Source organism: Oncorhynchus mykiss, chromosome 13, assembly GCF_013265735.2.
Source record: "Oncorhynchus mykiss isolate Arlee chromosome 13, USDA_OmykA_1.1, whole genome shotgun sequence".
NCBI lineage: Eukaryota > Metazoa > Chordata > Actinopteri > Salmoniformes > Salmonidae > Oncorhynchus > Oncorhynchus mykiss.
Window position 1 is genome coordinate 31,429,200 of NC_048577.1, and position 26,656 is coordinate 31,455,855.

A 26,656-nucleotide genomic window follows, 5' to 3' on the forward strand; every position below is an offset into this window, starting at 1 on the left:
TGCTTATGACTTGCTGAATGCTAGCCTGCCATAGCTCTCTGTCCTTCATAGAAACTCATAGAAATGTATTTCTTCTCTGTTTCCCCCCACAGTCAGGGCTGGTTTCCAGCTGCCTATGTGGGGCCACTGGAGGAGGCCCCTAAATCAACTGGCTCCAGGTGATCCACTAGCTCCACTCTTAAAGGGACAGTTCACCCAAATTTCCCCTCAAGGGAAATTATATGTGAATTATGAAACATTGCTAGTGAGTTGTGTTGATCGTGTTTTATATTCTAAAAATAGTTGTTAATGCTAATGCTGTTTTGACTTTTGGTGACCTTTGACCCTTCAGTAGCGCCACCCTTAGGAGCGGCCACAGTATGGACAACCTGCTGGACCAATCAGGAAGCAGCAGCCACGGCAGACCCCCGCCCCCGCCTCCGCCCAATAGACAGACAGAGCTGCATCCAATCACACCCATCGTGGAGAGAAGGGCAGAGTCTCACTCTGACAACAGGGTAGTGCTGCCTGGGTGAATGATCACTGAGGTTTGTTGGCCATGAAGGTCTTGTTAAAGTCTAGTGTTGAGAGTGTTTACACTATGGTGAGCCTGCTGTACTACACTAACGTAGTGGTTCTGGTAAATCAATGTTGGTTTGTTATTTTTAACATGATAGTCTGAGGAAAGTGTCTATTCAGGTTTTTGTGAGGCATAACAAGTAATGAAAAGCTAGTTATAGTTAAAGCTAGTTAGAATTTAGTTAAAGCGGTAAAGGTTTAATGAAAGCTTCAAATACAGAAATTAGTATTTAAAATCTGCTGCATGTTTGCCCTCCGGCCAGCAGGGGCACTGTGGCAATGTGTTGTTCTCTATGATGCCACAGCCCTCTTTCTGGGGTGAGGAGTGTGTGTGTGTGTGTGTGTGTGTGTGTGTGTGTGTGTGTGTGTGTGTGTGTGTGTTTGCATGGTGTTGGATCTTTGCATGGTGTGGATTACACACCCATAGATGCTCTGCCCCCCTCTCTGTGTTTCAGGTCAATATGTAAAAATGTTTGCATGGGTTGGAATAGATACCTTTAAAGTTGTGTTCTTTGCCCTCCATGCAGAGTTGAGAGCGCCATGGTGGACCTGGGCCAAACCTCTTCCCAAAGTAAGGAACAACCATTGCAGTTCTCATCAGTCCTATATGTGTTTATTCATTACTAAGAAGTGATATCTAGAGAGATTGTTCGAGATTGACGTTGAAATTGGATGTTTATCCATGTTCCGAGAACATTGGGAAATGCCATCAAAACCAGCAACAGTGAACACTATTACCATCGAGTAGGCTTGGGTTTTGCTAGGGCGTTATGGACAGGTAATCATGGGTGTAATCCCATGATTCTGGATCAGAAGACTGTGTGTTGGATCCCAGTTATGGACAGAAACAAATAGTTTAGAGTTCCTCTGTCCAGTGTCTGTGTTCTTTTGCCCATATTAATCTTTTATTTTTATTGGCCAGTCTGAGATATGGCTTTTTCTTTGCAACTCTGCATAGAAGGCAGCATCCCGGAGTCGCCTCTTCACAATTGACGTTGAGACTGTTGTTTTGCGTGTACTATTTAATGAAGCTGCCAGTTGAGGACTTGTGAGGTGTCTGTTTCTCAAACTAGTCACTCTAATGTACTTATCCTCTTGCTCAGTTGTGTACCGGCCTTCCACTCCTCTTTCTATCCTGGTTAGAGCCAGTTTGCGCTGTTCTGTGAAGGGAGTAGTACACAGCGTTGTACGAGATCTTCAGTTTCTTGGCAATTTCTCTCATGGAATAGCCTTAATTTCTCAGAACAAGAATAGACTGACGAGTTTCAGTTATTTGTTTCAAGTCATTTTGAGCCTGTAATCACACCCACAAATGCTTATGCTCCAGATACTCAACTAGTCTAAAGAATGCCAGTTTTATTGCTTCTTTAATCAGAACAACAGTTTTCAGCTGTGCAAACATAATTGCAAAAGGGTTTTCTAATGATCAATTAGCCTTTTAAAATGATAAACTTGGATTAGCTAACACAACGTGCCATTGGAACACAGGAGTGATGGTTGCTGATAATGGGACTATGTAGATATTCCATTAAAAAATCACCCGTTTCCAGCTACAATAGTAATTTACAATATTAACAATGTCTACACTGTTTCTGATCAATTTGGTGTTATTTTAATGGACCAAAAATGTGCTTTTATTTAAAAAACAAGGACATTTCTAAGCAATCCCAAACTTTTGAATGGTAGTATATACATACTGTATATATAACCTATCCAAAACCTTAAACCTTACCTTAAAGTGGAAATCAGCAGTAAAAACAATAACAAAGCAGACTACCCACCCCTGGTTCGATAAAAAGCAAAGTGATGGGGCTGGATAAATGAATTCACTCTCAAATTCATAGACAGAGCTATGAATACAGACTGGCCATCCATTCTATCAAAATTATAGTTTTAACATTTGTTAACATTTTCTTTGTTTACAAATGTTGAGGCAAAATAAGCTTACATTTTAAGTTCTATTGGGGTACGACAGTTAAACTAAGCTCATGAGGCATTTCTAAATTATATTCTTCAAGAATCAATGGGTACATATCATGAATTTATAAGTCCAAAAGGTTATTGATTGCCCCTTTAACCATTGGAATGAGTGCCTGAACTTCGTGTTTTAAACATATCACAAACAATAACCCTTACCTTAACTATTGATATGAGTGCCTAAACTTAACCCTTAACTTCAAAATTTGATGTTTGGAGAAACGGAACGATACAGAGGAGCAGGAGTCAACCCAGGCTGTCAAAAGTATTTGGAGCGACTTCGAAATTAGACAGGGGCTCCTGAGTGGTGCAGCTGTCTAAGGCACTGCATCTCAGTGCTTGAGGTGTCACTACAGACACCCTGGTTCGATTCCAGGTCACATCACAACCGGCTGTGATTGGGAGTTCCATAGGCCGGCGCTCAATTGGCCCAGCGTTGTCTGGGTTTGGCTGGTGTAGGCTGTCATTGTAGATAATAATTTTTTTCTTAACTGACTTGCCTAGTTAAATAAAGGTCTTAATAAATGTTTTAAAATAATATTGTTACAATATCATGTGTGAACTGAAATATCTCTGATCTCTCAATCTGTCTTTATTGTATAGGGGCACTAACCCTTTCGCCACTGTCAAGCTGAAGCCCACATCCACAGATGACCGATCTGCTCCACGGCTCCGTCGGTGAAGAGGCCACGCCCTGGAGAGGTACTGGGCGCATTCCAGGTTGACTACATTTCAGTCGTTGGATTGCATCAAAAAATTGTTTCATGCCACTTTATTGACTGTGCAGCCGACCGCTATATCATATGATTCACTGATCTGTTAAATAAATATTTATCCAGGCGGGTATGAAATGTAGTCAGCCTGAAACGCGTCCACTACCATGCAGCAGGGGTTTTAGGATTGATGCCCTAAAACTGCCCCAAACCTTCCCAAATGGTTGAAAACTGTCTTAAAACTTCCCCAAATTTTCCCTAAGCAGCCCCTAATACCAATCTTGTACAGTAGGTTATTTATATCCATATTATGGAGTTTATCGGATGACTACAGTGATAAAGGAAGTTCAGGGGGCAATGTAAGATGCCAGAATCCCTAATATATGCTTGGTGCACTGATTGACCTGAAAGGTGCATTAATAATTTTTATTTCATTAGTGAGACAAATCTTTGAGAGCTCTCATTTATGCACTTTTCTTCAGAATCAGGGATATACATGTCAGGTACAGGAAATATCATGGTAGAAGAAGTTGTTTTTATCAAAGCTTTTTGCATTGTTGTCTTCAAGTAGCTCTTTTATTTAGCTTTGCTTGTACAGTAACAATATGGCAGTTTAAACCAATACATAACTTTGATACTAAACTACAGTGAACCACAGTGAGCTAATCTTTCTCTTCGGAATGCCATGTAGATAGATTGTTATGACAGACAGAGCTGCATCCAATCACACCCATCGTGGAGAGAAGGGCAGAGTCTCACTCTGACAACAGGGTAGTGCTGCCTGGGTGAATGATCACTGAGGTTTGTTGGCCATGAAGGTCTTGTTAAAGTCTAGTGTTGAGAGTGTTTACACTATGGTGAGCCTGCTGTACTACACTAACGTAGTGGTTCTGGTAAATCAATGTTGGTTTGTTATTTTTAACATGATAGTCTGAGGAAAGTGTCTATTCAGGTTTTTGTGAGGCATAACAAGTAATGAAAAGCTAGTTATAGTTAAAGCTAGTTAGAATTTAGTTAAAGCGGTAAAGGTTTAATGAAAGCTTCAAATACAGAAATTAGTATTTAAAATCTGCTGCATGTTTGCCCTCCGGCCAGCAGGGGCACTGTGGCAATGTGTTGTTCTCTATGATGCCACAGCCCTCTTTCTGGGGTGAGGAGTGTGTGTGTGTGTGTGTGTGTGTGTGTGTGTGTGTGTGTGTGTGTGTTTGCATGGTGTTGGATCTTTGCATGGTGTGGATTACACACCCATAGATGCTCTGCCCCCCTCTCTGTGTTTCAGGTCAATATGTAAAAATGTTTGCATGGGTTGGAATAGATACCTTTAAAGTTGTGTTCTTTGCCCTCCATGCAGAGTTGAGAGCGCCATGGTGGACCTGGGCCAAACCTCTTCCCAAAGTAAGGAACAACCATTGCAGTTCTCATCAGTCCTATATGTGTTTATTCATTACTAAGAAGTGATATCTAGAGAGATTGTTCGAGATTGACGTTGAAATTGGATGTTTATCCATGTTCCGAGAACATTGGGAAATGCCATCAAAACCAGCAACAGTGAACACTATTACCATCGAGTAGGCTTGGGTTTTGCTAGGGCGTTATGGACAGGTAATCATGGGTGTAATCCCATGATTCTGGATCAGAAGACTGTGTGTTGGATCCCAGTTATGGACAGAAACAAATAGTTTAGAGTTCCTCTGTCCAGTGTCTGTGTTCTTTTGCCCATATTAATCTTTTATTTTTATTGGCCAGTCTGAGATATGGCTTTTTCTTTGCAACTCTGCATAGAAGGCAGCATCCCGGAGTCGCCTCTTCACAATTGACGTTGAGACTGTTGTTTTGCGTGTACTATTTAATGAAGCTGCCAGTTGAGGACTTGTGAGGTGTCTGTTTCTCAAACTAGTCACTCTAATGTACTTATCCTCTTGCTCAGTTGTGTACCGGCCTTCCACTCCTCTTTCTATCCTGGTTAGAGCCAGTTTGCGCTGTTCTGTGAAGGGAGTAGTACACAGCGTTGTACGAGATCTTCAGTTTCTTGGCAATTTCTCTCATGGAATAGCCTTAATTTCTCAGAACAAGAATAGACTGACGAGTTTCAGTTATTTGTTTCAAGTCATTTTGAGCCTGTAATCACACCCACAAATGCTTATGCTCCAGATACTCAACTAGTCTAAAGAATGCCAGTTTTATTGCTTCTTTAATCAGAACAACAGTTTTCAGCTGTGCAAACATAATTGCAAAAGGGTTTTCTAATGATCAATTAGCCTTTTAAAATGATAAACTTGGATTAGCTAACACAACGTGCCATTGGAACACAGGAGTGATGGTTGCTGATAATGGGACTATGTAGATATTCCATTAAAAAATCACCCGTTTCCAGCTACAATAGTAATTTACAATATTAACAATGTCTACACTGTTTCTGATCAATTTGGTGTTATTTTAATGGACCAAAAATGTGCTTTTATTTAAAAAACAAGGTCATTTCTAAGCAATCCCAAACTTTTGAATGGTAGTATATACATACTGTATATATAACCTATCCAAAACCTTAAACCTTACCTTAAAGTGGAAATCAGCAGTAAAAACAATAACAAAGCAGACTACCCACCCCTGGTTCGATAAAAAGCAAAGTGATGGGGCTGGATAAATGAATTCACTCTCAAATTCATAGACAGAGCTATGAATACAGACTGGCCATGTTACGGTGCGTGAATGAGGACCCAAAAGCGAATCAACTTAAACAGAGCTTCTTTAATTACCAAACATAGGTAGGCTCAGATGGACCGGCAGATTCCGACAGGACAGGACAAGGTTACAGCAAACATGACGGCAGTCTGGTTCAGGCATGAATGACACAAACAAACAAGAATCCGACAAGGACAGGAGCAGAAACAGAGAGAGATATAGGGACCTAATCAGAGGGAAAAAGGGAACAGGTGGGGAACGGGGTGAATGGGTAGTTAGAGGAGACAAGGGACAGCTGGGGGAAAGCGGGGGAGAAAAGGTAACCTAACACGACCAGCAGAGGGAGACAGGGTGAAGGGAAAGGACAGAGACAAGACAACATGACAGTACATGACAGTACCCCCCCACTCACCGAGCGCCTCCTGGCGCACTCGAGGAGGAAACCTGGCGGCAACGGAGGAAATCATCAATCAGCGCACGGTCCAGCACGTCCCGAGAGGGAACCCAACTCCTCTCCTCAGGACCGTACCCCTCCCAGTCAACTAGGTACTGATGACCACGGCCCCGAGGACGCATGTCCAAGATTTTACGGACCCTGTAGATAGGTGCGCCCTCGACAAGGATGGGGGGGGGGGGGGGGGAAGACGAGCGGGGGCGCGAAGAACGGGCTTAACACAGGAGACATGGAAGACCGGGTGGACGCGACGAAGATATCGCGGAAGAAGAAGTCGCACTGCGACAGGATTAATGACCTGAGAGATACGGAATGGACCAATGAACCGCGGGGTCAACTTGCGAGAAGCCGTCTTAAGGGGAAGGTTCTGAGTGGAGAGCCAAACTCTCTGACCGCGACAATATCTAGGGCTCTTCGTTCTACGCTTATTAGCAGCTCTCACAGTCTGCGCCCTATAACGGCAAAGTGCAGACCTGACCCTCTTCCAGGTGCGCTCGCAACGTTGGACAAAAGCCTGAGCGGAGGGGACGCTGGACTCGGCGAACTGAGATGAGAACAACGGAGGCTGGTACCCGAGGCTACTCTGAAAAGGAGATAGCCCGGTCGCAGACGAAGGAAGCGAGTTGTGGGCGTATTCTGCCCAGGGGAGCTGTTCTGACCAAGACGCAGGGTTGCGAAAAGAAAGACTGCGTAAGATGCGACCAATAGTCTGATTGGCCCGTTCTGCTTGACCGTTAGACTGGGGGTGAAAGCCGGAAGAGAGACTGACGGAAGCCCCAATCAAACGGCAAAACTCCCTCCAAAATTGAGACGTGAATTGCGGACCTCTGTCCGAAACGACGTCTGACGGAAGGCCATGAATTCTGAAAACATTCTCGATGATGATTTGTGCCGTCTCTTTAGCAGAAGGAAGCTTAGCAAGGGGAATGAAATGAGCCGCCTTAGAGAACCTATCGACAACCGTAAGAATAACAGTCTTCCCCGCTGACGAAGGCAGTCCGGTGACAAAATCTAAGGCGATGTGAGACCACGGTCGAGAGGGAATAGGAAGCGGCCTGAGACGGCCGGCAGGAGGAGAGTTACCGGACTTAGTCTGCGCGCAGACCGAACAAGCAGCCACGAAACGACGCGTGTCATGCTCCCGGGTGGGCCACCAGAAACGCTGGCGAATGGAAGCAAGCGTACCCCGAACGCCAGGGTGGCCGGCTAACTTGGCAGAGTGAGCCCACTGAAGAACGGCCAGACGAGTAGGAACGGGAACGAAAAGAAGGTTCCTAGGACAAGCGCGCGGCGACGGAGTTTGAGTGAGTGCTTGCTTTACCTGCCTCTCAATTCCCCAGACAGTCAACCCGACAACACGCCCCTCAGGGAGAATCCCCTCGGGGTCAGTGGAGGCTACTGAAGAACTGAAGAGACGAGACAAAGCATCAGGCTTGGTGTTCTTAGAGCCCGGACGATAAGAAATCACGAACTCGAAACGAGCGAAAAACAGCGCCCAACGCGCCTGACGCGCATTAAGTCGTTTGGCAGAACGGATGTACTCAAGGTTCCTATGGTCAGTCCAAACGACAAAAGGAACGGTCGCCCCCTCCAACCACTGTCGCCATTCGCCTAGGGCTAACCGGATGGCGAGCAGTTCGCGGTTACCCACATCATAGTTACGTTCCGACGGCGACAGGCGATGAGAAAAATACGCGCATGGGTGGACCTTGTCGTCAGAGAGGGAGCGCTGAGAAAGGATGGCTCCCACTCCCACCTCTGACGCGTCAACCTCGACAACGAACTGTCTAGAGACGTCAGGTGTAACAAGGATAGGAGCGGATGTAAAACGATTCTTGAGGAGATCAAAAGCTCCCTGGGCGGAAACGGACCACTTAAAGCACGTCTTGACAGAAGTAAGGGCTGTGAGAGGAGCTGCCACCTGACCGAAATTACGGATGAAACGACGATAGAAGTTCGCGAAGCCGAGAAAGCGCTGCAGCTCGACGCGTGACTTAGGGGCGGGCCAATCAATGACAGCTTGGACCTTAGCGGGATCCATCTTAATGCCTTCAGCGGAAATAACAGAACCGAGAAATGTGACGGAGGAGGCATGAAAAGTGCACTTCTCAGCCTTCACAAAAAGACAATTCTCTAAAAGGCGCTGGAGGACACGTCGAACGTGCTGAACATGAATCTGGAGTGACGGTGAAAAAATCAGGATATCGTCAAGGTAAACGAAAACAAAGATGTTCAGCATGTCTCTCAGGACATCATTGACTAATGCCTGAAAGACAGCTGGAGCGTTAGCGAGGCCGAAAGGAAGAACCCGGTATTCAAAGTGCCCTAACGGAGTGTTAAACGCCGTCTTCCACTCGTCCCCCTCCCTGATGCGCACGAGATGGTAAGCGTTACGAAGGTCCAACTTAGTGAAAAACCTGGCTCCCTGCAGGATCTCGAAGGCTGAAGACATAAGAGGAAGCGGATAACGATTCTTCACTGTTATGTCATTCAGCCCTCGATAATCTATGCAGGGGCGCAGAGACCCGTCCTTCTTCTTGACAAAAAAAAACCCCGCTCCGGCGGGAGAGGAGGAGGGGACTATGGTACCGGCGTCAAGAGCTACAGACAAATAATCTTCGAGAGCCTTACGTTCGGGAGCCGACAGAGAGTATAGTCTACCCCGGGGGGGGGTGGTTCCCGGAAGGAGATCAATACTACAATCATACGACCGGTGTGGAGGAAGAGAGGTGGCCCTGGACCGACTGAACACCGTGCGCAGATCGTGATATTCCTCCGGCACCCCTGTCAAATCACCAGGCTCCTCCTGTGAAGAAGAGACAGAGGAAACAGGAGGGATAGCAGACATTAAACATTTCACATGACAAGAGACGTTCCAGGAGAGGATAGAATTACTAGACCAATTAATGGAAGGATTATGACAAACTAGCCAGGGATGGCCCAAAACAACAGGTGTAAAAGGTGAACGAAAAATTAAAAAAGAAATGGTTTCACTATGATTACCAGAAACAGTGAGGGTTAAAGGTAGCGTCTCACGCTGAATCCTGGGGAGAGGACTACCATCCAGGGCGAACAAGGCCGTGGGCTCCTTTAACTGTCTGAGAGGAATGTCATGTTCCCGAGCCCAGGTCTCGTCCATAAAACAGCCCTCCGCCCCAGAGTCTATTAAGGCACTGCAGGAAGCTGACGAACCGGTCCAGCGTAGATGGACCGACAAGGTAGTGCAGGATCTTGAAGGAGAGACAGGAGTAGTAGCGCTCACCAGTAGCCCTCCGCTTACTGACGAGCTCTGGCCTTTTACTGGACATGAAGTGACAAAATGACCAGCGGAACCGCAATAGAGACAGAGGCGGTTGGTGATTCTCCGTTCCCTCTCCTTAGTCGAGATGCGGATACCTCCCAGCTGCATGGGCTCAGCACCCGAGCCGGCAGAGGAAGATGGTAGTGATGCGGAGAGGGAGGCGACGGAGAGCGCGAGCTCCTTTCCACGAGCTCGGTGACGAAGATCAACCCGTCGCTCAATGCGAATAGCGAGTTCAATCAAGGAATCCACGCTGGAAGGAACCTCCCGGGAGAGAATCTCATCCTTTACCTCTGCGCGGAAACCCTCCAGAAGACGAGCGAGCAAGGCCGGCTCGTTCCAGCCACTGGAGACAGCAAGAGTGCGAAACTCAATAGAGTAGTCTGTTATGGATCGATTGCCTTGACATAGGGAAGACAGGGCCCTGGAAGCCTCCTCCCCAAAAACAGATCGATCAAAAACCCGTATCATCTCCTCCTTAAAGTCTTGATACTGGTTAGTACACTCAGCCCTTGCCTCCCAGATTGCCGTGCCCCACTCACGAGCCCGTCCAATAAGGAGAGATATGACGTAGGCGACACGAGCAGTGCTCCTGGAGTAAGTGTTGGGCTGGAGAGAAAACACAATATCACACTGGGTGAGGAACGAGCGGCATTCAGTGGGCTCCCCAGAGTAACACGGCGGGTTATTGATTCTGGGCTCCGGAGATTCGAAAGCCCTGGAAGTGGCCGGTGGATCGAGGCGGAGATGGTGAACCTGTTCTGTGAGGTTGGAGACTTGGGTGGCCAGGGTCTCAACGGCATGTCGAGCAGCAGACAATTCCTGCTTGTGTCTGCCTAGCATCGCTCCCTGGATCTCGACGGCTGAGTGGAGAGGATCCGAAGTCGCTGGGTCCATTCTTGGTCGGATTCTTCTGTTACGGTGCGTGAATGAGGACCCAAAAGCGAATCAACTTAAACAGAGCTTCTTTAATTACCAAACATAGGTAGGCTCAGATGGACCGGCAGATTCCGACAGGACAGGACAAGGTTACAGCAAACATGACGGCAGTCTGGTTCAGGCATGAATGACACAAACAAACAAGAATCCGACAAGGACAGGAGCAGAAACAGAGAGAGATATAGGGACCTAATCAGAGGGAAAAAGGGAACAGGTGGGGAACGGGGTGAATGGGTAGTTAGAGGAGACAAGGGACAGCTGGGGGAAAGCGGGGGAGAAAAGGTAACCTAACACGACCAGCAGAGGGAGACAGGGTGAAGGGAAAGGACAGAGACAAGACAACATGACAGTACATGACAGGCCATCCATTCTATCAAAATTATAGTTTTAACATTTGTTAACATTTTCTTTGTTTACAAATGTTGAGGCAAAATAAGCTTACATTTTAAGTTCTATTGGGGTACGACAGTTAAACTAAGCTCATGAGGCATTTCTAAATTATATTCTTCAAGAATCAATGGGTACATATCATGAATTTATAAGTCCAAAAAGTTATTGATTGCCCCTTTAACCATTGGAATGAGTGCCTGAACTTCGTGTTTTAAACATATCACAAACAATAACCCTTACCTTAACTATTGATATGAGTGCCTAAACTTAACCCTTAACTTCAAAATTTGATGTTTGGAGAAACGGAACGATACAGAGGAGCAGGAGTCAACCCAGGCTGTCAAAAGTATTTGGAGCGACTTCGAAATTAGACAGGGGCTCCTGAGTGGTGCAGCTGTCTAAGGCACTGCATCTCAGTGCTTGAGGTGTCACTACAGACACCCTGGTTCGATTCCAGGTCACATCACAACCGGCTGTGATTGGGAGTTCCATAGGCCGGCGCTCAATTGGCCCAGCGTTGTCTGGGTTTGGCTGGTGTAGGCTGTCATTGTAGATAATAATTTTTTTCTTAACTGACTTGCCTAGTTAAATAAAGGTCTTAATAAATGTTTTAAAATAATATTGTTACAATATCATGTGTGAACTGAAATATCTCTGATCTCTCAATCTGTCTTTATTGTATAGGGGCACTAACCCTTTCGCCACTGTCAAGCTGAAGCCCACATCCACAGATGACCGATCTGCTCCACGGCTCCGTCGGTGAAGAGGCCACGCCCTGGAGAGGTACTGGGCGCATTCCAGGTTGACTACATTTCAGTCGTTGGATTGCATCAAAAAATTGTTTCATGCCACTTTATTGACTGTGCAGCCGACCGCTATATCATATGATTCACTGATCTGTTAAATAAATATTTATCCAGGCGGGTATGAAATGTAGTCAGCCTGAAACGCGTCCACTACCATGCAGCAGGGGTTTTAGGATTGATGCCCTAAAACTGCCCCAAACCTTCCCAAATGGTTGAAAACTGTCTTAAAACTTCCCCAAATTTTCCCTAAGCAGCCCCTAATACCAATCTTGTACAGTAGGTTATTTATATCCATATTATGGAGTTTATCGGATGACTACAGTGATAAAGGAAGTTCAGGGGGCAATGTAAGATGCCAGAATCCCTAATATATGCTTGGTGCACTGATTGACCTGAAAGGTGCATTAATAATTTTTATTTCATTAGTGAGACAAATCTTTGAGAGCTCTCATTTATGCACTTTTCTTCAGAATCAGGGATATACATGTCAGGTACAGGAAATATCATGGTAGAAGAAGTTGTTTTTATCAAAGCTTTTTGCATTGTTGTCTTCAAGTAGCTCTTTTATTTAGCTTTGCTTGTACAGTAACAATATGGCAGTTTAAACCAATACATAACTTTGATACTAAACTACAGTGAACCACAGTGAGCTAATCTTTCTCTTCGGAATGCCATGTAGATAGATTGTTATGACAAGTGAGTTTGAGCTACTAACTTAACAGTGCTATTTTGTCCAGTGCCTTTAGTAAATGTACTATACGATTTGTATGTGTTTGTTTGTTCATGCAGGCAGTAGGGTGGCCTACTACTCTAGTGAAGAACCCGGGGTTGTCAATTCTAATCCACTAATGGGATACTTAACCTAAATTACCCTTAGTGTGTACCCAGTATGTAAATGGCTGACGTGAGAGTGTTGAGCTAATGTTATAGCTGTAACTAAACAAATTATTTTTACTTTACTGCTAGAATAAAAATGGCAGCTGCTTTTCACATGGTTTCAAATTCCTTTAATCAGACAGAAATACATCCCCTGATTCTTACGTTTTTTTAGTTGCTGGCGATATTTTACACATTTATTTTCTAGTTATTGAGGGCCACTCGGTAGTGCTGAGCGATTAACCAGGGGGGGGGGGGGGGGGGGGGTTATTGAACAACCAATTGACCAACATTAGTTAATTTATCTGAATTCCATATAGTTATTTTGTGAGCCCAACGTGCCGTTTCTGTAAAGAGAAATCAAATAATTCACAAGAGAAAGTAAGTCAAGAACTATGTGGTTACTCTTGGCTGTAGCATTAAGCCAATAATTAAACCTAATTCAGCACAGAAATTTGGTAATTAACTACATTGTTAGATACCCCCAACCAAACAGACCGCATGAGCGGAATGTACACAACACAACGACGAGAGAGGTAGAGACAATACGTGAAAGTGTTCCTTATCTCCTTTGAAGAACTAGTCAAATTATTTCAGCAGACTGCCCTGCAGCATTATTACACAGGCTAGCCTAGCTAAACAGGACGACAAAAGACAGTACAGTATGGGGAGCACAGAGATAATGTAACGTTAGATGGTCAGGCTGACTGGCTGCTACTACTTGAGCAGAGATGAGATGATGACTTTAAGAACTGAATAATGATAAAGTCATCAGATAAAACAAAGTAATACCCAATGTGGACCTGACAGAGACATTGTAATATTTGTAATGTTTTGGCAATTGAATGTTCACTATTTTTGTTTTGTAATTTCCATTAAAAAGTTTTAAAATCATTTAAATGGTTTTATTTTGTAATGTGTACCCCTTTCCTGCATTCAAATGACCAAATTGCTCTCTAGTGGCCTCATTGGTGGAATGTTATGAATAGTTTACATAATTTATAAACATACGTTTTAAAAAGCCGCCAGAAATCTATCAAACTATTTTGATATATTTCCGTCTTCTATGATGTAATATTGGGATGCAAACTCAAAACGTAATACATTTCATAAACATGTGAATGAGAGGTATACTTTTGTTTCAAAATAGATTTGTTTAAGGCTACCAACACTCTGTGTGACTCTGATTTAGTCCACTGCAGTAAAAGGCAAAATATATTATCGAAACCAAAATCGAAAAAAACGTGATTGCTTTTTTGTAATCAAACTGAAACCGAACCGACCTCAAAAAAGCACTAATCGCTCAGCACTACCAATTGGAGAAGAGAAGGAGACAAACAGAGGAGACATTAAAGGAAGCGTCGGAGTGAGTCAGTTGTTCTTGAGGCATTTTTATATTTTATTTTATTTTGTTCTTTCACAGTTTCATCTTTTGGTGCGTTTTTACAACAGCTCATTACCAAAGGAGAGAGGGACGGAGGGATGGGGAGGAAAGGAAAGGAGGAGAGCAGTGCCAGAAAGTTGAAAGAGAGATAGAAAGAGACAGAAACAAGGGACAGAGAAAGAGAAAGAGTGGGAGGAGAGAGAACAAGGGGGATGAAGTAAAATCAACTCAAAGGAGATGTGACTTTCTCTCATTTTGAAATATCTACATTATTATTTTAACTTGAGGTTATTGGCCTTCCAGGCGGTCTGATAACTATACACAAACAGAAACACATACGTTTGTATAAAAAGGAAAAAATAAATAGGATGGGGTTGTGGGTGGGAGTGGGGGAGAGGGGTAAGTTAGCGGGGTGGGGGCGGAAGCCACGACACCCTTCCTCCAGTGCAGTAGTAGCCGTGCGCTTGAGTGGGAGAGAGCTGGGTGTCAGTGAGGGCAGGTGGAGGGATGAGGTGGGGGAGGAAGGGGCACGTGTGAGGGTCGGCTGCAGACTGGAAGAGGGGGAGTATCGGGGCTGGGTGGTGGAGCGCTAGTCGGTTTAGGAAGGTGTCTATTACTCGTGCACCAGGGCAACGAACTCTGAAAGAGAGCAAGAAGAGACAAGAGGTTAGAGCACTCTGTAGACTCTGTGGAAAATCTGATCACACTATGATGATACAGGTGAGTACATGTGTCCGTCGGTCAGAGAAATAGTTTATTTACCATCGATGCCGATCATGCCGTCTCCATCCTTGTCAGCTTCGTTTAAGAATGCTTTGGTTTCTTTGTCGGTCAGGTCCCTGCCGTCTGAGGCAAATCCCTTCAGTACGAACCTATGGGCAACAGGGAGAGGGCAGAGAGACTTGAGACCAGACAGTACAACTACTAGGAATGCTCTGGTGCCTAAACAGTTAACCATGAGTGTTTGTGTGTGTATATAGGATGGGAATGCATGTCCATGTGGTCACTGGTCGGTCACCATGCACTGTATATTGTTTAATAAATCACGGAGTGTGTAGTCAGTCAAAGTGTTGATGTGTTTCTCTCTCTGTCTGTGTCTTTCTCTGTGTGTGTCTCCCTGTGTGTGTCTCCCTGTGTGTGTGTGCGTCTCTTACTTGAGCTCCTCCTCCTCTATGAATCCGCTGGCGTCAGCGTCCAGCACCAGGAAGGCTTTCTTCACATCCTCAGCTGACTTGGCCTTCAGACCCACCATCTCAAAGAATTTCTTATGGTCAAAAGAGTCAGCCGCTGCATGGCATAACACACACACAGTTTAAGTGAACACACACACACAGAGTACAAACACAAATGGAGGCAGACACACACACACAGACTTACATACAAACACACACAGACAGGCACGCATGCACGCAGACAGACAGGCACGCACGGATGCTTTCACTCACACACAAAGGACAAAAAACAGCATGGGTGACTGCCTGGATGCAACACTCCAGAGGCTAAACGTTAATGCCAAACAATCATTAAGAAATGACTATTTTTACACTATGATACAGAGTTTGTCTGAGTGTATGTGCGTGTGTGGATTCAGAGCATGTGTTGTGCCAGTGGACATATCAATTCTATAGGTTAGAGGACTGTGCGAACCCCAGGACTAGCTGGCATCCTCTGGCATATATCTTACACAATATCAGTTCTTACACTTTCTGAATTATGTCAGATATGATGTGCTATTACAGTGTCATAATTATGTAAAAATGTGTTGATCCCAAATGGCAACCTATTTGCTACATAGTGTACTACTTTTGACCAGGACACATGAGGTTCTGGTCAAAAAGGAGGGCACTATAGGGAAGAGGGTGCCTTTTGGGACGTATCAGATGTGTATTTTTGGAACCAAGGGGCTCCTCCTGTTAACACAATAGTAGAGAGAACACATATTCGCCACTAACGTTCAATACAAAAAGTGAATTATACCTTTACTAAGTATTATTAGCCATTTATTTGGCCTCTATTCAGTGTTTTCTTGTTTACACATTATGGGACCGTTTCCCATACACAGATTAAGCCTAGTCCTGCACAACAACATGAAAACTTTCAATGGAGAATCTTTGTTGGGAGTGCTTCTTAGTCCTGGACTAGGTTTAATGGATGTCTGGGAAACTGTTCCTAAATGTGATGTCAGAAAATGAAATGGAGTAAAGGGTGTTTGGTCACCTGCGAATGCCTCTAGGGCTTTCTTGATGTCGGCAGCGTTGAGAATGCTGTTCATCGCCATCTCAGCAGCTGGAATGTCAGGAAAGAGGGGGGAGGGGGGAATGGAAGGATGAGAAGAAAAGGGGGGAACAAAGTTAAACATGAGAGCAAAGGGAACAGAGAGAGATATTCTCATATTACACTGCTGAGACTTGTGTACTGGAGCAAGAAATCAGCGAGATATTGAGAGAACGAATTAGAAAGGAGGGAGAGGAGGGAGGAGGAGAAAATGGAGGAGGGGGTGGGGGGTGCTCAGTTCTCCATTTAGTTTATGTGTGTTTTTTTGGGAGCGGGTTGAGGTTGGGGGTATTATAAGAGAAACGTGGCTGGTCTCCAGGCGTCTACTCAGCAGGGTTAGCGCCATAGGATCTGTGCCTTGTGCTGTGTCTGACATACCATAGAACAAGAACGAGAGCTGTGGAGCTAGGAGGCCATTGGACACACCACAGAGTTAGAGCTGTGTAGAGTAATAGTGTGGACAGGGGGCTCCTTATGTCTCACACTTTGAAAGGCGAGCTGTCCAAACCTCTTGGCCCTGTGTGTCCAACCCTGTGTGCCATTGAAGCCAATTGCTTCTCACTTACACCCCCCCCTCCCAGCTCCCATCTGTCTCCCAAAAGAGGAGAGGAGGAGGAGAGGAAAGGAGGAGGAGAGTTATGGTGAGTGGTGTTGACTAAGGGGTTATTGAGTAATGGATTAGTAGGTTGAGGTGTGGTTGCCATGTGGTGGCCATCCTATGATATCGTGCGAGGGCAATTTTTAAGTCTATTTTTGGATTAGTTTATGTCTGTAATGGCCCCCGAGGGGTGGCCCTGCTCCAGGGCGACAGGACCGCAGGGCCAAGTAGGGTGCTCTAAGATATTTCCCTAAGACACCGCTGCAGCAAAGGCTCATGGGATAAGTGAGCGAAAAGGCCCAGCTCGACAGCCTCTGGCTCGTTCGGACGTTCCTATGGGGGAAATTAATAGGGAAAGAATGGGGTTTTGGGGTAAACGCCTAAAATAACGTCTGAGTTTATCACAGACTTAGGAGATCTTATACGTTTTGTTCTATAAAATAATATCAGCTAGTTAAGATGACCTTTATGAATTATGAAGCCTTTCCCTTACAGAAAAACACCATTTCACATGAGAAATCATGTGAAAACGTGTTTTTGGAATACTTCACATTTGGAACACTTCACGTGAAATCATGTGTTTTTTTTCCTTATAATGGGGATGCCAGCAATCTGAATTTCCTGCTACACAACCAAATCTGTGGCCACAGATTATTAGGCAAGAATACAAGGTGTAAGGTAAGGTACTTTCAGGGCCGGCTTAATGCAGGGGCTTACCCAAAAAATACACAGTATATATTATATATATAATATTCTGCAACCACCAACCCCAGGAGGATTCAGGAGCCAACTGTCAATGAGTATAGCCTGCTGCTGCCTGGTGCTACTCTGCTAATCGTTAGATCGGGGGAGGAGATACATGTGACTGGTCAATTGTGTGAGTCAGGGGCATGGCCCAAGCCCATAACGGACCCAAGAGGCAAAAACAATTATTGTTTATAGCTCTTTTTTTATCCATCCACAGGAGCCCGTCCTCAATGTTCAAAATACACCAGAGAGCATCATTTTGACAGATTTCTTAATCTGGCCCTGGGTACTGGCCAATATCTTTTAGGGTACATGTGCAGATAATCTAGTATAACGTACATTTTTTTCTGGGTACAATTACTACTGCACTTAAAAAAAAACTGCTGGGTTAAAAGCAACCCATAGTGGACACGTGTTGTGTTATTTTTGACCCAGCCAGTTGGGTCACTTAGGGACATTGAACTATGAACCATCAGGTCAGATCAGAATACTGGAGGCGTGGCGTTCAGTTCTTTTTGGCCACCTGTGAAAGTAAATGTCGTTCCGGTTCATCTAGTTAGTGCCTACAAAAATATGCCATTACTATTGCTCTCTATAGGAGCCTACAAGATCCTATTTAGTAGTTAGCCTCTTTCCACAGTTTGTCCTATGCGAATGCCTCAACAGTCAGCCTCATCTTAGTGAGATCTAGCACTTCCTTTCACCCACCATTTTTCTAACACTCCTAAGTTTGACTTACCCTTTGGCTCCAATGAAAAGTATAAATATGAAACCTTTATACTTTTTTCCTGCGCGAGAGCCGGCTGTGCCCTTCTTCTCACCCAGAGGTGAGGGAAACCCAACCGTGCCTCAGGAGACCGACTCCTAGCCATCATTACAACAGCTGCATGGTGTGTGTGTATGTTTGTGTGTGCGTGTGTGTGTGTGTGTGTGTGTGTGTGAGTGTGTGTGAGTGTGCGTGTGTGTTTGGAAGAGGGGGTCTGGGGGTTCTGGGTCTGGGCAGGCCGGATGTGGGTAAGGAGATCGAGGTATCAAGGGAGAATGTACTAGGCTCTCAAGAAACTCGAGCCCCTTAAGTTAAGCCCCCTCGATCTCAGTTTACTATAGCATGTGTATGTTCGTATGCGGTCCTTTGTAGTGTCAGTGTGTGAGTGAGGTTGTGTGTTTGTATGTACGAATGAGTGGCTTGCTGATATGTCTGTGACATGTGTGAACTTAGATTTGATCTGTGGTCATGTTTAGTTTTTGTGTGTGTGTGTATGTGTGTGTGTGTGTGTGTGTGTGTGTGTGTGTGTGTGTGTGTGTGTGTGTGCTCGCGCTCATGGGGCGGGGATGAGTTTGTGTGTGTGTTTATGTACATGCATATACATGTATGTACTGTACGTCTGTGTGCTGTTGAGATAATGTTTTGCAACTTTGTGTGTCTGGATTCATATACCTTGTAGGGCTCTTACTTACAATTGATTTTACATTTAAATACCCACTATGTAAGTGAATCAGAATGATTGAAACACAACAGATTGGGGACTGTGCTTGTTTTAGCATTCTGTACAGCAGAAACATTTCATTGGAGGATTTTGATTCAGAATGATAGCCAACTTATAACTGAATAGTTGAAATTGTGTACAGAACAGCTCAACTGGGTGGCTACAACAAATGGTATTGATTCTGCAAGTCATTGATTTCATCATAAAAAGTGGAGTCAGCCTCTCTTGTCATGGTAACAATACCAATACCCAAAGAGCAGTGGTCCGTGCGGCACGACCATAAAAACAACACCCAGATGGATTATGGGGGATTATCTTTGGACATAACACCAAAGTCCATTATGTTATCTGACAGCGTGGTGCGGAAAATAACTGCTGAGCTGCCTACCTACTGTACCGCCACAGTACAACTGAACAATCAGACCTAGGTTCAAATACTTTCAAAACTATTTTATCTAAATTTGACTAGATAAATTTGACTGTAGCAATGGAACCAATAGAGCGGTCCCAGTGCAACCTTGCCCACCTGGCTATCCAGGTAGGGTAATGCAAAAAAATATTTAATATAGTATCTGAACCCAGGTCTAGCTTCCAAATGACCAAGTTACCCAATTCAATGATTGAGCAGCCACAACAATAGGCCTTGCGTAGTAGTAGGGACTCTCCTGGATGGCACACAAAGGTACCTCTATGACTCGCAGAATAATAATGACATCTTATCTAATCAACGAATCACATCGTCTTGTAAATCTATCTGGAACAATTGGACAATCAATCATCTACATGCAAATGCCAAACATGTCAATAACTAAACCACGTCACGAGACATTTACATGAAACACAAACAGAGTAATATAGTATTATTAAATAAATAAAAATGTGTCAATCGCTTAAGCTATCCGTTAGCATTTAAAGCAACATCTGAAGTCTTGAGGTCATATTTCATCATGACACACAAACAACACATTGTATTCATAGCAAATGGCACCCTATCCCTTATATAGTGCGCTACTTTTGACCAGAGCTCTATTGGGCCTAGGCCAAAAGTAGTGCACTATAGGGAATAGGGTGCCATTTGGGATGCATTCAATTATTTGTCTCTGTTTAATTAACAGAGGCTATAGCCACTAAAACAGTTCACTGACTCCATGAATATGCATTAACATGGAGATATCAGCACATGAGTATCATGCAAATGCACTAATCATACTCAACATAATCACATACAGAATGTTAATGAGGGAAGGTTATGGTCCCGAGAGGCATCTTTGCTGAAAAATGTAATAACTAAATACTATTTCACAGTGTCAGCAATTTGCACCATACTTAGTTAATGTCCTCTATATAATTGTTGAAAGGTTTGGTCGTTTGGTTCATATTCTCTATACAGTAGCCATTCCCATTACACAACTAACTAACACCACAAATTGCACCTGCTCATGCTATTTTCCAACACGTAACTACCTACATACTTAAACAAGATCTTACCCTTACAACTTTGCATATCATTTTTGTATTTGTTTCCCCCCAAAGTAGCTGTTAGTAAGTGTACTGCAAAATTATTCTCTACTGTGGTGACCAATTTATGAAGCCTTTTCCATGTCATTACTAGGTCAATTCCATTTCAATTCAATCATTTCAGGAAGTAAACTGAAATCCCAATGTTCACTTCCTGAATTGGCTGAATTAAAATGGAATTGACCCCAATCCTGGTTGTTGACCAAAGCACGCAGCCTTACCTGAGTTAAGGTGAGGAGTAGTATGGACGAGATGGAGAAAGGGGCCAGAGAGATAGGGTGGAGGTTTGATAAAGAGACAAGGGTCCACTCCTTTCTTTTTTATACCCCTCCCCTCCGCCTATTTTAGGAGGGAAAGATGGAAACCCTATCGCTTCCCTTAACCACACTTAACTAATCAAAACCCTGCTATTAATAATCACCTGCTCAGTCTCCAGCACCCATTCCACCTGACACCTTTTTCTTTACTCTCTCTCTTTCTCGCCTTCCCTCCACGCATCTGGTTTTCTTACCTCTTTTTCTCACACCTCCCACTCAGTGGGCTCTGTCCTTAGATCCTCTTTTGATATTTATCTTTCTCACGAACTCTCTCTTTCTGTGTTTATATATATATATATATATCTTTCCTCCTCTCTGTCAATTTCTTCATCTCCTAAGCTCTCCTTTTACTCCAATTTCCCCTGTCTCTCACACTTAACCATTCTCAAAGCAGAGATGGGTAGTAGTTCTGTTACATGTATTTGAAATACGTACAGTATTTGAATTACTTCTGAGTATTTCGTATGTTGTATTACACTGGTCTGAACTACAGTCAAATGTATTTTGTAACAAGATATTTTCAAAAGCTGTAATTTTCAAAATACAAAATTATTTTCTTTACCATTTCCTTATAGAAGTTAAACATTTTGTGGCCCCCTTGCACCCTACATTGTTTTTAAAAAGTATGATGGCACTATGGTGTGATAAGACTATCTGCTAAATAAACGTATACTGTAAATGTACAGTATATGTAAAAATGAACAATTGCAAGACATGCTGAGTATTATTCTAATGAGCGCCGCCCCGAAACAAGGCCAATGACAATACCCAGTGTGCTTTGCAGTTGTTCATTTTCACATATACATTTACAGTACATTTTGGTCATTTAGCAGACGCTCTTATCCAGAGTGTCAATGCATTCAACTAAGGTAGATAAACAACAGCATATGACAGTCATAGCAAGTAAGATGTTTCTGTAACCATTACTGAGAATGTTGTTTCTATTCGACCGTTTAGTAGCAATGTAATTTTATACTTTATAATACAAAATACATACATTTCAATGAACTACAATACTTTACAAAAGTATCTTATATTTTATTTTGATACATTGGTCTTTAGGGTATTTTAAAGTTGTATTTTCTAATTGTAATTTCTTATTTATGCCCATCCCTATCTCAAAGTCTCTCTCATTTACCTTTCCTGCTCATGGGGGATTAAAACCATCAGCCAATTTCCTTAATCCATCCCTTTATATCCACCTCCATTATCCATTATCTTATTCCTTTCTTTGTCTGACCCTAATGAATCTATATATAGCAGACACAAGTCAAAGCAAATCTGAAAGTAGATCCTGAACGTCCATGATCAGAACTGTGACATCTGATATCCGTGGGCTGCCTTATGCTCTGTGTTCATATGAGTTTGTCCCAAATGACACCCTATTTCCTATATGCAGGTGTAGCATCTTCATTTGACCACTGCTGTCGTAGCAAAATAATTATGCAGCAACAGGATTTGAACGTTGCTTGATCGTCGGTTAGGCTATTAGCTGGTCAAAATTAGGCTATAAGTGCAATACTGTTAATATAACCGTGTTTTAATCTGAATTCTCAGCAACAAAAGGGGGATCAAATTAAGATCCTATAGATGTACAGTGTAGTGTGGTCAAAAGTAGTGCACTGTATAGGGGACAGGGTGTCATTTGGGACACAAGCTACATTATTTTGTGGGGAAAGAATCCAAACAGGCTCTCGGCATCAATTAACCATAAAACATGGAGGCTTGGTGGGTTAGGTCACTCTGGCGCAGGCAGCACCCCCCCAGGAATCGCCAAAGCCTGTCATGTATGATGTAGATGTCTTACTGAATATGGCTGTACCAGTGGACTGCACACATCAGCTGTTTCCATGTCTGAGGTATTATTGAAGTGTGTGTGTTTGGGGGTTGTTGTGTCTGTACTGTGTGTGTGTGTGTGTGTGTGTGTGTGTGTGTGTGTGTGTGTGTGTGTGTGTGTGTGTGTGTGTGTGTGTGTGCATGCGTGTGTGTACTCGTTGACCTTTGTAAAGGTGGGTTTGAAGGCAGAGATGGGGCCTGCGATGTGGGCTGTGGTGCTACTGTATTGTACTTAAAGAGAGCAATAAACAGGTTTACTATAGGATAGGATGGGGAGGCAATGGTGGTGGTTGTGGTGGTGGTGTGGGTCACTGAGTTCCCATGTATAAATGTACTGGGATGTACAGGGATGAGGAGGGATTTGCTGCTCTGTAGGGGACCTCAGTGACTGCTGCTATTTAACCTTATTACCATATCTCATTGGGACTGTTTTCTGGAGCAGATGCGGTACTTTTCTAAAAACCTGATAAAGTTTTGTTTCTGGAATGACATGCATTTCTCAAATTAGGTTAATCATGCAGTTTGATTCGCCGTTGAGTCATCGTGACATATTTCCAATCAATGAATTTGATATGGAACACCTCCCCATCTGTACATCTCTGCAATTTGCCACTCTATAATTTATCCCTCTTTTTCTCCTACCCCTTATTCCCTCTGGTACCACTCATGGGAATGTTATTTCCCTGTCCAATTCTAATACGCTCAAGCACTTTATCTTTTTAACTCTTTCTCTCCTCTCTTTCCTTTCAACATATCATCCCATCTGCCTTCTGTTCACTGCACGAAGAGGTATATGAAGCACCCTCCTTTTAAGGGGCCTCTTTCTTCCACTAAACTTGTGTGTTCTCCAGCCTTCCTTAGACTAAATGTATCATCCTCCTCTCTCTGCCTTTCAGGGCCATGCAACCAAAAGCCACCAAGAGGCTTGACTTAACCCCACAGAGTGCTTGGTTGTTGTCTGGGGCTCTCCCAAGGAGGGATGACAGTGGTGCTCAGTGGTGGAGCCTGAGTGGTGGCAGAAACGGACTGGCCACAAGGCAATTCGGGAAAATACCAGATGGGCTGGTCCATCTTTAGCTCAGTGAGTCGGTGACACATTTTTTAGGGGTTAATATTGAGGGTCTGCAAAGAGAAAATGGACTGGTGTGGGGTCTCAAAGAAATGCCAGGCCGGTTTGTGGTCACTGGGGGGTTTTTCACCCCAAGGGCCTGGAGGGTGGAGGGTGAAATGACATCTGTTCTCTTCCAAATCTCAACCTCCATCCCAATGCCCTAGCTGTCATTAAACAGGCATGGCACCTGACTCCATCAAACATCTTTTGAGTAGTTTTGTAAGGGAATTGATGGAAGTTCATGGAATTCTCTGCTCCTTTGATTCAAAAGGGCTTTTTGTTTAGATTTCTGTTGGTTCGTTTGAAAGGTTTTTGCTGAGGTTGACTATTTGAACATGGATGCATCAATAAATTGTGTTCTGATTAGCATGTTAATAGGGAAATCAAAAGTTCCTTGTCGGTTTCTTGACAGGTTGTGTGTTTGTGTTGTTTATCCCCAACAAATCACACAAAGTACATCGACGGGGCTGTTGTGGAACAGGTCAAGAGCTGGTATCTCTGTTTTATATTTGTAGTAAATGTCCAAAAATGTTTTTAAAAAACTGTTTTTAGCTTTCTCATTATGGAGTATTGTGTGTAGATTGACGAGGATTTTTATTTATTTAATCCATTTTAGAATGAGGCTTTAACGTAACAAAAAGTGGAAAAAGAGAAAGGGCTGAATACTTGCCAGATGCACTGTATATGTACATATCTACCTCAATTACCTCGTACCCCTACACATCGACTCGGTACTGGTACCCTGTGTATATAGCTAGGTTATCGTTACTCATTGTGTACTTATTCCTTGTGTTATTATTTTTTATATTTATTTATTTCCTGTGTTGTTATTTTTCAGAAATGTGCTACTATTTCTCTTTTTTTTTATCTCTGTATTGTTGGGCAGGGCCCGTAAGGAAGCATTTCACTGTTAGTCTACACCTGTTGTTTACGAAGCATGTGACAAATAACATTTGATTTGATTTGAAACTGTAATGAGTTCAGTTGTAAGTCATTTCCAGTAAAGGTCTTTGAGTGTTTGATTTCAGTTCGTTTCGGTCTGTTTGTTGAACACACTGACATTTTCACACTAGGCCTACTCTGAAACAAAGTTATAATATGAAACAAAATGTCAAATATGGCAATAAAACTTTCCAAACCACATATTTAATTTGTACGTTTCTGGTGGGCGACTGTCGTTCGAAGGCCTCCTCTTTATAACATACTTCCTAGCGAGATCCAATTCCTGTGGCTGAAGAAAGCACAAATATGTTTACATATTTCCATGTTTCCCTGCCTGGAATAACAAAGACAGAGTTATTCTAAGGAAGACAAAGTGAGAGGATAAAACTGAATACGTTTTAGAGGAAGCCGAATTCCAGGGAGAGAAAGAGAGCGGGGGGGAAGGGGGGAACAGGGGGTGGGGGATGGAGGGAAGCTTTGAAAAAGTCCTAAAAAAGCTCAGCTAAAACAGACAAAATCTCAGTCCCTTTGAAACTGACAGCTTTTGAAGAGGCAGAAGTCGGGGCTGTGCGGCTGGTCCAGGGTGAGATGAGAGGTAGTGTGATCTCCAAATGTCATCTTTGCAGAACAGTGTGGGTCTGGATGAAAAGTTGGACGATATGAAGGCTTGAAACAACCGCGGTTTACATAAATGCGTCAGCATTTTACTTTCAAACGAGCTTTGAAAAAAAAACTATATTTTTTTCTTCTTCTTTTATGTACATTTTGTCGCCTGGTTTATTTACTGCATCATCAGTGTCCAGTGAAACAGTGGGGAAGTCTGTTTCAGCAAACCACTGAAAGCAATGCATTGTTTACTTGTTTAGCTGTGCTGCGCCTCCCCTTGCCACCTGGCAGTAGGTGTGGGTATGTAGGGGCATTACTGTTGCCGTCTGTCTGGCCTGCTGTGGGACATCACATGATAGACCCATTACTGAGAATCATCGTCCTCCCTTCAACTATTACATTACTCTGTTTCAGCATTTTCTCCAAAGGAGACACAGAGCGAAAAATGACACTTAGAGTGATGAAGGGAACAAGGGATGAAGGGAACATGAAAGCTGTAAAGAAAGAGAGAAAGACCAAGGGTAGGAAATGGAGAGGCAATAGATTGAGATACTGTCCAAGGGGAGGTAGAGAGAGACAGAGAGAGGGAGAGAGGCAGAAAGAGAGAGACAACGAGAGATAGAGAGAGAGAGAAAGGACAAGATGGACAAGGACATCCATGGGTCCTGACAGAGGGAATGATAGGAGAATGAGAGCTGGACGGCCATGGGACAGAAATGAATGAGTTGTTTAATAAAGGAGCTACTGGGTCGTCCATCTGCAGGGATCCTCCCTTAGCCTTAACAAATGGGAGTCTGCATTTGAAACATTAAGACGGATGGGCCTCTTCTCTCTCGCCGTGTGATCAGCCATTCCGTTGCAATGACGTAACGATTTTTCGTGCCGCGAGCATCTTCTGATGCAAGAAAAGACAGGGCTGAGGAAGACACACCCAAAAGAGAATACTAAGAGATGCACAGATATAGTAAGAATGATGGGCCAGTCAGGAGGCTAGGAGAGAAATAGTGTGCAGAAGATATAGAGGAAAGAGACAGTAAGAAAGAGAAAGGAGAGGCAGGGAGAGAAAGAGGTCAAATAGAGTTTTGGTCAGATGTGGTGAAGGAAGGTTGCTCAATCTATAGGGAAAAACATAAGATGGAC

The 26,656-nt window shown here is 43.7% G+C and overlaps 2 protein-coding genes across 3 annotated transcripts in view; one reads left to right on the forward strand and one right to left on the reverse strand.

The window, feature by feature from the left end:
* LOC110486119 (brain-specific angiogenesis inhibitor 1-associated protein 2-like protein 2) overlaps positions 1-12,939 on the forward strand; it is a 33,013-nt gene extending 20,074 nt beyond the window's left edge. The window contains exons 9-14 of the mRNA XM_036939735.1: positions 93-158; positions 332-527; positions 1,086-1,129; positions 3,139-4,049; positions 4,600-4,643; positions 11,699-12,939. The gene's annotated coding sequence lies outside the window, so the exon portion shown is untranslated. The remainder of the gene's footprint in view (positions 1-92; positions 159-331; positions 528-1,085; positions 1,130-3,138; positions 4,050-4,599; positions 4,644-11,698) is intronic.
* A 1,138-nt stretch (positions 12,940-14,077) lies between these two features.
* Positions 14,078-26,656, reverse strand: part of LOC110486120 (parvalbumin-7) — a 38,740-nt gene continuing 26,161 nt past the window's right edge. The window contains exons 1-5 of one of the 2 annotated variants that reach the window (XM_021557491.2): positions 20,926-21,037; positions 16,298-16,366; positions 15,235-15,367; positions 14,843-14,952; positions 14,078-14,719 (exon numbers count right to left, since the gene is read on the reverse strand). In XM_021557491.2, coding sequence (XP_021413166.1) covers positions 14,694-14,719; positions 14,843-14,952; positions 15,235-15,367; positions 16,298-16,358 — 330 coding nt within the window. In that variant the 5' untranslated portion in view covers positions 16,359-16,366; positions 20,926-21,037 and the 3' untranslated portion in view covers positions 14,078-14,693. Of the gene's footprint in view, positions 14,720-14,842; positions 14,953-15,234; positions 15,368-16,297; positions 16,367-20,925; positions 21,038-26,656 lie in introns of those variants that run through there. The other variant, XM_021557490.2, reaches the window with a different exon arrangement.